At 42.5% G+C, this 15,347-nt stretch overlaps 1 protein-coding gene across 1 annotated transcript in view; it reads left to right on the top strand.

Annotated features, from left to right (window-relative positions):
- Positions 1-12,324, top strand: part of sdk2b (sidekick cell adhesion molecule 2b) — a 72,530-nt gene extending 60,206 nt beyond the window's left edge. Inside the window, exons 42-44 of the mRNA XM_070926696.1 lie at positions 1,208-1,346; positions 6,126-6,255; positions 11,890-12,324. Of these exons, the coding sequence (XP_070782797.1) occupies positions 1,208-1,346; positions 6,126-6,255; positions 11,890-12,324 (704 nt within the window). The remainder of the gene's footprint in view (positions 1-1,207; positions 1,347-6,125; positions 6,256-11,889) is intronic.
- The last annotated feature ends 3,023 nt before the right edge of the window (positions 12,325-15,347 follow it).

Genomic DNA, 15,347 nt, shown 5'->3' with positions numbered 1-15,347 from the left:
CCTCCAGACATTAATCTACAATAGAGGAGCATGGCAAGTCTGTCACTCTCAGTTTATAGTGTTTGCTGTCTGATTAATCATGAGGGACACATGCAGTCGATGCAAAATAGCTATGTTATTGCCCATTCATGTGTGATCCACAGACAGTGTTTACACAGAGAGGCACCCTCATTTATCATATTCTGAAGTATTTTGTACATGCCTTTCTATGAGTTTGTATATACATGTGTCATTTGTACTCTTGAATTTGTGATGTTATATTCTAAAGGAATGCACATAAAATGTCTCTATTCTGTGTTTAATGTACTGTCTAACCTGAAACACTGTATTGTATTATTTCTTCACATTTTTTATTAATTTCTTCTTCACATTTTTGTATTATTGACCTCATTGTGAAAGTCCCCTTCCTTTGCCAGTGTGTGTTGTCATGAGGACATACAGCATAAGGAACAAAGCTGTTGACATAAGACTTGAGACATGGAGTTGAGTCATTCTTAAAAGAATAGTTCAACATTATAGTTAATAGGTTTATTGGCTTCCTTGCTGAGAGTGAGATGAGAAGATCAATACGACTCTTGAGTCTGTCTGCTGTCATAAGGCTACAGCCAGCAGCCTGTTAGCTTAGCAAACAAAGACCAGAAACAGGGAGAAACAGCTAGCTTTGCTCTGTCTGAAAGTAACAAAATCCACCTACCAGCATCTTTAAAACTCACTAATTAACACCCCAGGCTAGCTGTTCCCCCTGTTTCCAGTCTTTATGGTAAGCAAAGCTGACATCTTATGTGGTATTGATAATTTCATCTAACGCTCAGCAAGAAGGTGAATAAGCATATTTCCCAAAATGATCAACGATCGCTTTAAGTCACAAAATTAGTTTACTTGGACTTGCGTAAACTTAATTAACACTATACACAGCTTTGAAAGGAAAATGTCCTAATGCCATGTTATTTTAATGGTCAGCTTCTGAAGACCTGAAAGACATGCAATTGGCACATCATTTCCTTATGAGGACTTGAGACCTTCCCCAAAAGACATAACAACATCTCTCCGATTCACTCATTCATCCGTCCATGTTTACATTTAGCAACAGCATCCTTTAATTCCTGATTATGTTCACTCACTCGATCAGTTCCACTCACCCTCCCAGACACTAACCTGGCTGTCCGTCTGGCCTGTGGTCACACAGTGTCTCTGTACGTGTGTCCAGGTAACAACTCCAACTGTAACGCCCTGACCCACGGAGACATGGTCAGCCTGGATGAAGGCCGGTTCCCCGCTCTGGAACTCAACAACCGACGGCTGTCTGTGAAAAACTCTTTCTGCCGGAAGAACGGCGTCTACACCAGGTCAGTGATCCACGCACAGACAGCTTATCTACCAGAACATTTGAAGTGCAGAGGATATTTAAACTAGAAGCGTAATTTAAATAACCATATGGTAAAATAATTGGGTTATCCACGGAAACTTAACCTCATGCCTGAAAACATTTTAAGCTCTGTGGGGGAAAAAAAACACTCTCCTCCTGACAACTTGGACTTAAATCCACTCTCCCTGCTATTTAAAAGCAGCATATAAACTGACACACTTACGGATTCTCTTTTAATGAGCTTCTGTATTTCAGTGAATCCCTGCTGTAAGACGTGCGGCATGCTGAGACCATGAACTTGTTTAAAACCAATCACTCTGACTGACACATGTGCTAAGAACGCTGCAGGGAATTGGAGTTACAAGTCCAATTTTGGATCCGACTGTATGCTCTGCATCGGACCATTAGTACCTGTTTAGGTGAGAAGTGGATTTAGAGACAGCTGCAGCCATGTCGTTGAGGACAGTGGAAAGGTTTGTGGGAGCAGTGACTGTACATATGGATATCATAGTGTTCAGTGTTACTGACTGGGCGATGTGATCCGGAGGAGACAGGTGCACTCCCCTGTGTGTGCACATGTGCATGAGTCTGCATGTCCATATTGTGAAGAGTACATAGTTTTGGTGTATGGGAATGTGAATGAGAAATTTGACTGGGTATGTACATTTGTATGTGTGCATGTGAGTGTGGCCTTGAGGACAGATCAAAGCGGGTCCAGGTCTTTGAGGAGCTTCCAGGCAGCTTCCCATTATGTCTCCGGCTTGAAGTGAAAGAATGCACAGATGTACTTACAGAATCAGCTGTCTTTGAACTCCCATAGCGGAGGAATCCAAATCCCAACACCTGAGCCTCCGATTATAGATTAATGCCACATCTTGATCTCCGGTCTCAAAGTACCAAAGACAGGATGAAGTCCTCTGTCTGATACCAGGATCCGAAATCAAACACATTCTTAATCCCGCTGTATTCATTCTAATTCAGAGCTGTGTCAGACAGCAAATGCCATTTACGGTTGATTTTGGATGGATATTTTCTGTGTGGAGAGTTTAACAGAAGGGCCAATATGCTTGACAGTAAATTCAATCACCAGGGAATGCGTTCACAGGGAAGTCGATGCAGTTCACTTTTGGTGACTGCCTTAATTTGTCAATACACCTTTTTAGCACTGTCAGGAGGTTAAAATGATTGCTAAGGATAGTAGAATAGTAACACTTACAGACACATCGCTGATTCTGGTAAAAAAAAAAAAAGAAACAATTTAGGTATTATGTGGCCCTACGGTTTATGTAAGACTTTAGGGGTCCAAATCCACTCTGACGGCGCACAAACTCCTGCTCGGATTCACACGCAGGAGTCCAAATGTGTTTCGGGTCGAGGTTCAACATCCAGAAGATCAATGTTTTACTGCTGTCTTGATAAAGAGGAGTGGATTAACAGCATCATTCCTGTGTGGCTTTGTATCATTCTCTTTCAGTAGTTTCAAACGTACTTTGACACACTGGTTTGGGGTGTAAGGAGGTCTTGGTGAAGTAATTCAGTGTAGATTAACATGGTTTTAAACACTCTTGAGTGACAAAGCTCTTGAACACTTCAGACATGTTAATGAGACCCTACAGGCGATTGTAGCAGGAGGAGAGCCTGATAATGAGTAAAGACCGGGGGCAGATTTGATTTCACCCCCTGGTTCCCATTTCTTACCCGACGCACTGCTGAACTGAATTTTGTTGCGAGAGGATTAAGTGGACCCTTCTCTATCCAAGTGAGAGAGCTGATAAATAATTTACGCCTCACTCAGCGGCGTATGAGAGTCAAAGAGAAGAGGTGAAAGTGGGCTGAGCTTCCTCAATGTTTTTAAACAGGCAGTTTATCATAATGTCCCAGTGGGCTCTCAATAGCATTTCTTCACATGGGCTCCAGCTCTTTGTTATAAGGGGGCTCGCTGCAAGACTGCTGAGGAATGCTGAGTTGGTAAAGGTTACCGTGAAGAGTCCTTTTGGGAATAAGTGCAGATAGGAATTCAGAGCTGTGGTTAAGACTTTGTTGTAATATTTTTCTAAGTTAGACGGCATCTTACAAAAATTGTATCTCTGGGGGGATAGTGATTTTATTGACCTGTAAAATGTCGTGTCAAGTGTTATGGAAGGATGTTGGAAAATGTTACGGCAGAGCTGGGTCAAAGACGGCTTGTAAACACTGTTAATCATTTGTTTTTTTTATCTTGCTACAAAGACGATCTGGCACCCGTTAGCTTGGTCAATCACTTCAAAGTATTCAGAAATGTGTTTTACAATAAACAATCAATTCAAGTCAATTAATCAATTAGTCAATAGATAGAAAATTACTCAACAACTATGAATGTCAAAGTTTTATATGCTTTATTGCCATTAATTTACGTCATTAATTAGATCATTACTGCATTCATAACCCCCAATTCATCATGTTTTAAAAGTTGTAGGTACAAAAGTCCAATTTTAACCATAAAGAGAAACAATCGCACAAAACAAGCAATTGACTACTAGTAAAGTAAATCTGTGAAGAGAAAATCAGGATATTATTTGATAATGAGAATGATTATTCATTGCAGCTCTAATGTGTGATATTATGTGGTTTATTTTAATTGCTTTCCGTAATGCATGAAAACTGAGCGTTACTCACTTACTAGCTTACTCCAGGAGTTTTCTTAGTAGTTATTCTTAGTAGTGAGTACTGCAGCTCTCATTCTTCCATTCTTTATCAGAAAAGGAGTTCCCAGCATTGTAAGTTGTCAGTCATATAATATGTCTGCACAGACTGAGACACTTGAGCTCTCTTTAACATCCTCAAACATGCACATACACAGAGATGTCAGACAAATTAGCAAAACTGTTATATAAGTAGTTCTACTGTACACGTTTCACTCCTCCACTCAAGTGAATTAACTCTAATCTAGTTTAATATAACTCATGGAGCGTAATTGAATTACAGCTTAGTATGAGATTTCCCTGTGGAGTTTTCCACTTTGTCCACACCACACTCAAAATACCACCCCTTGTGAAAACTGCTGGAATTTACCCACAACATTTTTGAAATGCTTTCAAAATATATTTATTTGGAAAAATGCAAACGTGGTTTCGACGTGTAAAGCGCCTGTGTGTGTGTGTGTGTGTGTGTGTGTGTGTGTGTGTGTGTGTGTGTGTGTGTTTGCGTGTGTGTGTGTGTGTGTGTGATGCAGCAGCACCACTGGCGGCTGACACTATGGTCTGGAAAGTCAACAGGAGTCAGTATGTCCCAGTAGTCTCAGCCAAACCAGCACCAATCAGCAGAAACAGATGGGTGTTTGTTTAGCAGGACCGGGGACAGTGGAAAGTACGGAGGAGCTCAGGCACCAAGAGCTTTTTTTCCTCTCATATTTACTTAAAGAACCCCTGACTAGAGCACACCATTTTAGGAGATGTTTTTCCAGTATTTCATCTTTCTCTGCCCTCCTTTTTCCTCGTTCCTTCTTTCTTTCAGCTTTGAGGTTCACTCAACACCTCTCCTCGACCCCACTCTCCCTTCACACTGCCTTTAAGGATCTTCGCTTTGCTCAGCCCCATCACTTTCACTCTTTAAACCTACTTTTGAATTACATATTTGATCGCCGCAGCATGCCGCTGACGGTTTAATCTGCACCATCATTCATGTATCATCTAGAGCAAAGCCTGAGGCTGCCAGTTATTTGATGACCCCGCGAGTGCTGCAAGAGTTCAGTTTATTATTTAGTCACAAGGGCCCAGTGGTTTGACATTCCACAGCCCACAGTGAGGACTGAATCAGGGGGAATTATTCATTCCAGGAGAGACTGGCTGAAGGCAGCCATCTCATGAGTGTCCCATGATTCTCATCAAGCTGCACTTCTGCACACACAGACAGTGATATATTATGTGAACTTGAAAGGAAGCGCTTTCTGTAGTGTCTCAGACGTAAGTGAGAATGAAGGACTCACTGCATGGCTTGATTTGCTTGTTTATCAGAAACGGCTTTAACAGGATGTCTGAGTTCAACAAAGACGGCTCAGTGAATTTTAAACAATGATTTCTACAACTTCGTTCAAATTCGGTCATAGTTTCTATTGGCCATGATAGTATTGTACTCACCTAGGAACACGGGAACATCAATACAACAAAGTGCGATGGAGAAACAGGAGTGGTTAGCAGCCGTCCTGAAACCAGGAAGTCCGGTTTGAGTGACAGATCTGTGAATTTGAAGGCTTCTCACACGCCAAAACACTGCACGGCGGTTTGTAATACTAAGAGACAGGATTTTACAACTCTGGAAAGTTGTCACAGTGGCAACTCTTTTATCTTTCACTGCAACAATCACAAGGTAAACAGTAGAAAAGACAGTAGAGACAGAAAGAAAACATGGGAGAGGGTGATGGGATGATGTTCATCAAAGGGTCCATGCTAGAGTCCTAGGTCGCTAGGCGACAGGGACGCTCCATAAGCAGTTTAGACAGAATATCTGAACCTGGAGGTGAGCACACCAGAAATGTCTGTAATAATTTCATTATACCGGACAGTTTGGTAATAATTTCACAGTTTACCTTTGTTTTCTCTTCCCTTGTCTCACCAGGGGGGTTTGTTTCAAATCCGTCTGATCATTTGACCTAATGATTTCTGGCCCATCTGACTTTTTTTGTGTCAGCGCGTTCCCAGATCACAGCAATGACTTTGATTAGCAAAAACGACGAAACAACCAACTGAATTATTCTGATAGTCTGTCTTTATCCTTTGCCCAGGTCTCCCCCTAGACCCAGTCCAGGCAGTCTTAACTATTCAGACGAGGATGTCAGCACAAAGTACAATGACCTGATCCCTGCAGAGAGCAGCAGTCTGACTGAAAAACCCTCCGAAATCTCAGACTCACAGGTGCAGTAACAACTCCTTTTTTTATACTATATCTTGTGTCTTCTCTGTATGTAAAATGTCCACTCTCTTTCTGCATTAAGTGTGTATTTGTTATATGTTTGTACCTGTCTATGTGTGCACACTGTCATCTCCTTGAATTCCTCAGGAATTCAGCTTTGCATTGTCGGCTGTACAACGTTTTGTGTCAGTTCATAGTGTCCACATGCTGTCTTTTCTCTGTCGTTCACCTGAATGCATTCGGCCCGCAGAGGTCATAAGATATAGCCACAGTAATGCACAGGGATAGATGAGAGATTAATGACTCTGCTCGCTGCCGGCAAAGCAGTTTTTAGACCAGGCAGTGACCTGTGGAGAATGTCACTCTGCAAACATCCACCTGTGATCCAGGCCACTGCACTCAGCCACAGCACTTGTTATGTAAGACGGCGAGGGCAGATGCGCTCTGCAAAATTTATTTTAGTGCTAGTTACGTATTGGAAGTTGCCGCTCCAGCCAGGCAGCCTATCAAAGTTTCCGACTGAGTTTTCAGCAAGTCAGGTCAGAGTCAGTAAAAATCAGCTCAGAGGAAAACTAGAATACTGTGTTTGTTTTTTTCCCTGGCTCTTCTTCTAGCCTCATTAGCGTTGAGAGCTGTAAAAAAAAAAAAAATCATAGTTTTGAATCTCTTTTGAATTTCCCTTTGAGCAGACACTGTCAGGTAGATGCCTAACAACTACTGCTAGAATGTCTGACTTGTGGTGTTTGCTTTGTGCTTAGCCAAACAGCTTTTGCCCACTAAGTGAGTCTAATCGATAAGGTGCGACTTTCTCTCTGTCTCTCTATCTTTCCATTGATCAGTCTGCGTTCCGCCCACCCTCATGTCTCTGATTTCCTGACTTTGTTTCTTCCCCTATGTCTTAAATGCATATATGTTGTTTCTGTTTTTGTTTATGTGACCTCCCTCCCCGGCTCTCTGTGGTTTGGGTGAACCATCTTGCGGTTTGCAGTCTGGTTTTGATCCAAGTCAGATGAAAGCGTCGGGGGGGGGGGGGGTCCTGAATTCCCTTGCTTTCAGTGCCTTCTTTCATCTAGGAATGCTTTACTCTAGACATTTCTCAAATTATCTTGGAACATCTCTCAGCTAGATACATCCCTAGTGTGAATTCCGCAAGCCAGAAATCTCTCCCCACCTGGCCTTATCGGGACCTAAGTCCTATTTCCAGATCAAATGAAAATCTCCCTACAATGAATCGCTACGGACAGGACCTGTCGCAGCACGATAACATCCCCTCAAATGAATCATTTCGTCATTTCATCACCCGTCTGACACATCTACCGTTCGCACTTGTGTATTGTCATGGCCCTAATGCAGTAACTGCCCCCTCAGCCTGAGATGACGACGCCTGCCTGCTGCCACACTGCACTTTCGAGGGGCTGATGTTGGCTTTGATGGGCTAAAACACACAGAGCCCTGCCTGTTACCCCAGGGCTCCTCTGCCATGCCCCTGACAGGCCACCGTATCAGCACCCAATGGTGCTTCGGAGAAATCCAGGAATGCTCTTTGAAGTTTTATTGAGCGGATAACTCTGAGCTATCAGTATGACATTGTGCTGTCTGTCCTCTTTAATCCCCCGGGCCTCTACCAGCAGGTATAAGTTGACTATTGTACTCCTCCTCAAGAGGGGATTTGGAGGAAGCTAACATTGACTTGGCAAGGCAACAAGGCCACCATTACTGCTCTGCTCCCCTGCAGGTAGAGCCCTATTGACTTTTTTTCCTTTAGAGTATAGGCTTTCTCATTTTCCAAGGTTGTCTCTGTGACGCTGTCTTTGTGTGTCATTTAAGGCCGAAACCGGTCGAAGACAGATGACCTCATCTCTGAGTCAGAGATGGATTGTAGATTATGCTTTCTCGGCAGAGTGGTATTCCGTGGGAGAGAAATGAAATGTCCCCTTGCATGCTTTCTCTCCCGTCTTTCCTTTCTGCCTCTGTCTATCTCTTTCTTTCTCCACCCTCCCACTCCATGTCTCTGTGGTTACTGTAGCTTTTTTGGCTGAGGCTCAACCGAGAATACAGTCTGTAATGTTTGGATCGTTGTTTTGACTGGCCCAATATGAAGCATGATGTCATAACCCACAACCAACAGGGACATTTATTACACAAATAAATTGTATTTTAATCTTAATAATTTTATGGCGTCTGTACGTGACAGAGGAGAGTGGAGGGAGACCAGAAATGGCCAGTGAAAGGAGGAAGCGTGAGATGAAAACTAGACTCATACATTCCATTGAACTACAGACAGATGGGTGACAAATTACAGAAAAGCATTATAATAAGTAGGGACACACAGTGTAAGCACATGCTCCCATCACTCTCATTAAAGTGAGAGTCCACCGGCCTGAGACGGCACTAATGCTCAACAAAATCTCAAATCCCTTGATTATAGTTGTTCAGACAAAGCAACATACATTATAGTAGTGAGAGGGATTGGAGCTGCTAAGGAGACCATCTTCCCATTCGTTTTTTTTCCTCCACTCTAATCTTTTTTTTTTCTACACAGAAATTGCTAAAAAACGCAAAAATGTATACACTATGAATGTCTCCGGACATTTTAATCCCCCTCCAGCCCCACATATACTGTTATTGTCTTTGTCTCTGGGGACCCCTGCTGTGTTCACTTCATCAATGAGAGTGACATAGACAGACCCCCTTTTCTCCTCCACCTCTTTGCAATAATCCATAACTAGAGGACAAAGGACTGACCCACTCTGTGGTATTGGGGTATGAATTCATTTTGGTGGTGGTGGGGGGGGTGTGGGGGGGGGGTGACCATGCTTGCGAGGAGATTTTTGTTTCACTTTCAGGCCATTATATAAACCATAGGAAAGTAAAAGTTATTTACAGAGCATTTTTAATCATAAGGTGCTATATAGAATATAGATAAAAACAAGATTAGGTTAAGCGCCAACATGACAAGGTAACTCTTAGTGAGGTCAAAGGTCAAAGTTCTTTGAGATAGATTGTCTGAACACCTTGCCGTAATTTTGGCCTGTATTTGATACAAAGCCATTGTCACATTTTTCCCTCTCCCCCATTGTTCTCCCTCCTACGTTGTTAGCAATTGTAAACAGGAACACAGGGCAACTTTATTATGCTGATGATAACATAAACTACTGTCACGAGGTTTCACCAGTTAATTGGATAGATTCCTTAATCTCTTTCTCTGCCTAATTTAACATCATAATGATGAAAAAATGTTTAATAATTGTCACTGGCAGGCTGGTATGTGTCTGTCTTTCACGTATCCTTGCATAAATAAGGTGATGGTGGTTCCCTTGAGGCTGAGGTGCAATGCTGCATTTCATGCCTTAAGTCTGCTTCTTTCTCAGCATTCAGCTCTAGTAATTAGCTTGTAATGAGTTGAAGTAAGGAGCTGTTTCACGGGCCGCGTTGCCCCAGAGGCAAATTGTCAATTGGATCCTTGAGTTATTTCTGTTAAAGACTGGTGATGAACCAAAAGCAAAAGGAGGACAGATTGGAGTGCTGTATTATAGGCAGAACATTTCAAGAGTCAGAACATCTGTTGCGCACACCAAGCCAAGGTGGGTAGGAGTAGGACACAATTCACTGTGTCAACACTTGGTCTGCACTCGCTCTTTCCCACTACCACACACACACACACACACACACACACACACACACACACACACACACACAATTGGAGTGGTGTTTCATCTCTCAATGCAGTGTTAATTCTTTTAGAGTGAGGTAATATCACTTGAAGTGGCTCAGTATGTCTTTTTGGTCCACTGTGAATGGATCTTGCTATTGTGTTGTGTTGCTAAACACACTGGCATGACTGGAATGCTTTCCAACACTGGTTGGCCTCAAGTGTTTACGACTAGGTGACAATATTACAAATGGACAACAAACACACAACCGCTGATGCATCTCACACCCCTTCTCTCCTTATTGAGAGGAACAACAATATAAAAGAACCAAACTTTTCTGTGCACAATGTCTGCCTTTGATTACTTTATGGAAAAATAAGAGTGGGGGGAGGGGATCAGGTTCCTTTGTTTAGAACCAAAGAGGATCAAAAAAGCTGGATTTATTTCTTTAATTCAACACAAGCATTGTCTGTTTATAAACTCTGCTGACAACTAAAAAAGAAAAGCCTTCGTATAGGGGTTTGGCATAGGAGACACGGACCATGTTGAGGCTCCGGGAAATCTGAGCCTACTGCCATATGTATCACATATGTGCTGTGCAATATCCAGCATGAGAGCTGTGCTCTGGAGTGTATCCTTCGAGTGCGTGCCAACAGCCATGTTTCTGTGTGAGAAGATTGAACATGATAATATGTGGGGTGAGAGAGAGCAAAGACCCCTGAGACAGTCACAATTATCAGCACCATCTCTGCTGTGCACCGCTCTGAAAAGAACAGGCCTTTGTTGCTTTACTTTTTTAATGTGCCTAAAACTCCAAGCGGCTTCTTTGGGAAATGATCCAGTGACGACTTTGGCAAAGTCCACTGTGCATTAGTTCATTGTGGCCAGGTGATTAATCACAGGCTAGCTAGCCAATTGGCATCTTGCATTCGTGGCAATTAGTTGACCATGAGCAATCCCCACTAAGTGTCCAATGATCACATTGCTTTTAGTTTGACACATGGAATGTTACTTGACATGAATACAATAGCGTTTCTAGCCCAGCCTGCAGCAAGGTGGAGGGTCAGTGTGGAGAATGTGCTGAGGATTATTGTCATTTCTTAACAGATGGCTTGCATGGAATTCAAACTGACTTAAAGAATGACGAAAAAATAATTCTACTTCCTAAAATCACACTTTCTATGTATGAGAATGCACTGCACGACTTATGTTGCTTTTTATTTTTTAGCTTTTCACACCATTCACACAGAATGGCACAAAGGATCTATATATGTATAACATATCTATGATATTATCATCATCATGACTGGGCCATTTTAATCATTCTGTTATGGTGATGTACTGTAAAACCCATTGTTTTGTTCACCCATAGGAGGCGCTGGTGTTTTCATATGGGACAGGTGGCCTACATACACTTCCACTGCATTTGGTGAGGTTCCTGTGGCTGCCTGCTTTGAATGTTTTTAGCCTGATAGGTGACTGGTTCCTACTGCTAGTCCCCATCCAATCTTCTCCCTCAGATTCCCATTCAAGGTTTTATGTGGTACACTGTTATACACAACACCAAACCCCGTCTTGCTGGCGTGGTGTGGCTACAAAGATCTTAGATCCTGAACATGTAGTTTGATCCAGTGACTGATTGGTTTAAGTCTTGAACATAAATTGACCTTTGCCATCTTGTGTTGATGGTCCGTTTACAATGCACGCTTCAGTAACAAGTCATCCTTCCATAATCATGCTTTGACCATTTTTGGTGTCCATGTGTTCCTGTGCAGTGTTGTAAATGTCAGTGTGTGTGCATGTGTGTGTTGGTTAGACGGATGATTGTGAATTGATGAATTTGCTCAGAATAATTCAATAACTTCATGTTCATTTACATTTATAGCCTCAGCATCTCTAACTTCTCCACATGGAAACACTGCAGAGTCGTCCCATGCTAACTCCATAAATCAATGTCTCTTCTTTATTTTCTTTCTCTCACAGGGCAGCGACAGCGAGTACGAGGTGGATCCTAACCGACAGAAGACCCACTCCTTCGTCAACCACTACATAAGCGACCCCACTTACTACAACTCCTGGCGCCGCCAACAGAAAGGCATATCCCGGGCACAGGCCTACAGCTACACTGAGTCCGAGTCAGGCGACCCGGATCACTGCGCCCCGCCTCCGCTGCCTCCTCTACCTCCACTGCCACCCCAGCTCAGTTCACCTAGCCCCCAGCCTCAGCAAGCCCAGGGCCAGCCCCAGGGCCAGCCCCAGGGCCAAGGCAGCCTGTTCAGGCCCAAAGGTAGTCGGACTCCCACCCCCTCCCAGCAGAGCTCCAACCCCCCCAGCCAGCACAGCACCCTCTACAGGCCCCCCAGCAGCCTAGCCCCTGGCTCGCGGGCCCCAATCGCTGGCTTCTCTTCCTTTGTGTGAAAAATGCTGAAATGGACATACAAATTTCTGGAAATATCAACCCAACTTGTGTTGACGGAAAACAAAGCAACGCGCAGTCAACTCAATCAATTCATTTACGCCTTTTGCCCTTTTTCATTATTTTTCTTTTTCTCTTTTTTTTTACGTATTATTTTTTATTTGTCAGCCTGGATATGAGCGGAACAACATTATGGGACTCTTCTGAGCATTTCTTTTATTGTTTAATGTGTGGAAGTGTGCCAGTGTAGACTTTAATTTCTCTCAGCAGTTGATAAAATTGTCTGCAACATCTTTTCACTTTTATTTTGCTAGTTGAACTATTTGCATGACTTTATTTCCTCCTCTTTTTGTTACTTTTCTTTGAATACATTCAAATGGTAATCTAATTGATTCTGTACAAAGTCACAAGAATCTTTGAAAACACACACACATATAAATATATATATATATATATAGTAGATGTACCTAGAAGACAAAATCAAGTCAATGCAGAGTCTGCATTGATGGAGACTGAAATAACAATATGGTGGAGCCATACTGTGGAAGTGAAAGTACAAACGTCTGTTTGGACTGGATGAACTGGATGTAAAAACAAAAAAAACAGAAATGTTAAAGGACAGACGTGGATGTGGAATTCATGCCAAATCGAACACATTTCAGTGTGTTGGCCGGGAGAGTTTTAAGCAGACATTGCCGAAACAATCGTGCGTTTCCACGGAAACAACTCTATGGCCTATAGCACATAATTACATAGAAAAGTCTGACAACATTTGGCCATGGCAGGTCAAATGTCAACGACTGTGCTGTGCCTGAAGGATCCTGCAGATATATGAAATGAGTGTATATCTGTTAAAGTGAAAGTGTTTAAGTCTTTTTGTGAGTGTGTTACAGTGGATCAAAGATGCCTTGATAGAGAAACACTTATTTATGATATCTGGCACCAATTGTTCCTGAACTGCTGACGGTGCCCTTGACTGTGGCGTCGTAATGGCTGGCCTCGCGGTACGAGAGCCATCTTTTAATCCTGACGGATGTGGGCTGTGAATAAATTTGCATACACAACCCATATTTTTTCACCCTTTGCTGGCTCACATATGCACACATCAGTCTCATTCTGCATATGTCTACTGAGATGCTTTGGAATCCAACCTAAGAGTGTCAAAACTGTCTGAAGTAGTCTGGGACACTCACATGTGGGCACAGCTGCTGGTTCTGCTAAAATAGTAACAGTGTGATTTTGATAAGAAACAAATAGGTTTTTTTTTTCTTGTTTCCTTCCCTGCTGGTATAACTCTTCTCGGTCACTGATCACTATCACGGGGCAGCGCTGGGCCTGCGCCAAGAGATGATGTCATTGAATCCCCTCACCTCTTTCCCTTTTGTGTAATCAACCACTCTGTAATATTCAGGTGTGTGTGTTGGGACTGTGCTGTCCCAAATGCTAATGCGCGTGCACGCGTGCATGTGTTTGTGTGCGTGTGATTACACTACTCGTGCGTAAGCTTTACAGATCATTCACTGTGTGTCTGGTTATAAAGAGATTGTCCTGCAGCAAACTGTAAACCTGCCTGGAGTAACGCCACAGAGGGCTGGCACCGTCCAGCCTCCTGCCAGGCGCACTCATAACGCTATAGTGAAGACTCAGTGGTGTGTTCCTAGTTTCCATAGTTCAAAAAAACGGAAAAAAAATGTCATCTACTCTTTTTTTCTCTGTGGGGTGATTTCATTGTACGCAACAAAAGCTTATCATGCAGAATCTGAATGAATATATGATCACAGTACATTTCTGAAATAAATTATTTTTGAATGTTAGCGCTTCTGGTGCTCAATTGCAAACTGTACAGGGGAGATGGGCGGAGAGGAAACATGGAAATGAAAATTTACACTTTTATAAGTGCTGATGGGTAAATTCAAATCATATGACTATTGCAGCCCAGTCTAAAGCTACATTCAGACTGACAATAGCTTTCAAAATACAGTTTCCTCTTTCATGTCAAAGAACAGGCAGTCATCCAGAAATCAACTTTTGCCACAACCTACACGGCCTCTAAATGAGAGAATGTCAACAGAAATACTGTGGGGAAAATAATAAACCATGATTCAACCTGATCACGTACAGTACATCTGTCTAGTGGTGCTATCAACAGGTGAAATCCAACGCTGAACTAAATCAAACTTAGTAAGTATCTACGGCAAGATAGCTGTTAAATTCAGCTCAAGCAAGTTCAGTCTGTTGCTGATTTTAACTGTTTTGTTGAGTTCAGTACAAAAGTAGGCCTACATAAGCACTGTTTGGAACATTAGAAGCTCAGCAACCTCTTATCTGCAACAGAGTTAATGCATCATGTGTATTTTATGGTCTTTGTAGCGTATGGCATTGTGCTCATTCTGTTTAACTCATAATTGTTGAGACTGCCATGATACATTTTAGGAGTTGTAAAATCCTGCCTCAAAGAAGTATAATATCACAGGAGAGCAGTGGTGTTGCATCTGATGAGCCCTCAAATTCATGGAGCCTTCAAATTTGCTCAAACTGGACATCCTGGTTCTTCTCTGTGATACCTGTAGCAACACACCAATGCAACCCCTTGCTTTCTTTTGACGAAGGGCTATTTTCAGTCTGAACAGGGCTTTAATTAGTATTTTCAGGTACAACAGTGCACGTATTAAATTCCCAGGTTTGTATCATGTCACACAAAGCACCTTACCTTTTAATGACATATCATAAAAACATCAAAAACATACACAAATGTGAGAGTGTACATACTGCCAACAATGCTCTATGTATAAATGCTGTGTGCAAACACATGCAGGATCTGTTGATGAAATTCCACCTAACCTTAGTCTAACTCTTGGCAGCAATAAATTGGATCAGTGTAGATGCTGCGAAATCCTGTTAACTGGTTACAAATGTCCCCTTCTTACTTTTTCATCTTCATCTGTGCTCCCACATTTCATTAGCTCATCATCTGTTCCTTGGTCGACTAAAGTGCCTCAGTTGGTCCTTTAGACCCATCACACTG

The sequence above is a fragment of the Enoplosus armatus genome, chromosome 20 (genome assembly GCF_043641665.1).
Source record: "Enoplosus armatus isolate fEnoArm2 chromosome 20, fEnoArm2.hap1, whole genome shotgun sequence".
In the NCBI taxonomy this organism is placed as follows: Eukaryota; Metazoa; Chordata; class Actinopteri; order Centrarchiformes; family Enoplosidae; genus Enoplosus; species Enoplosus armatus.
This window is presented reverse-complemented; position numbering and strand designations above follow the sequence as displayed.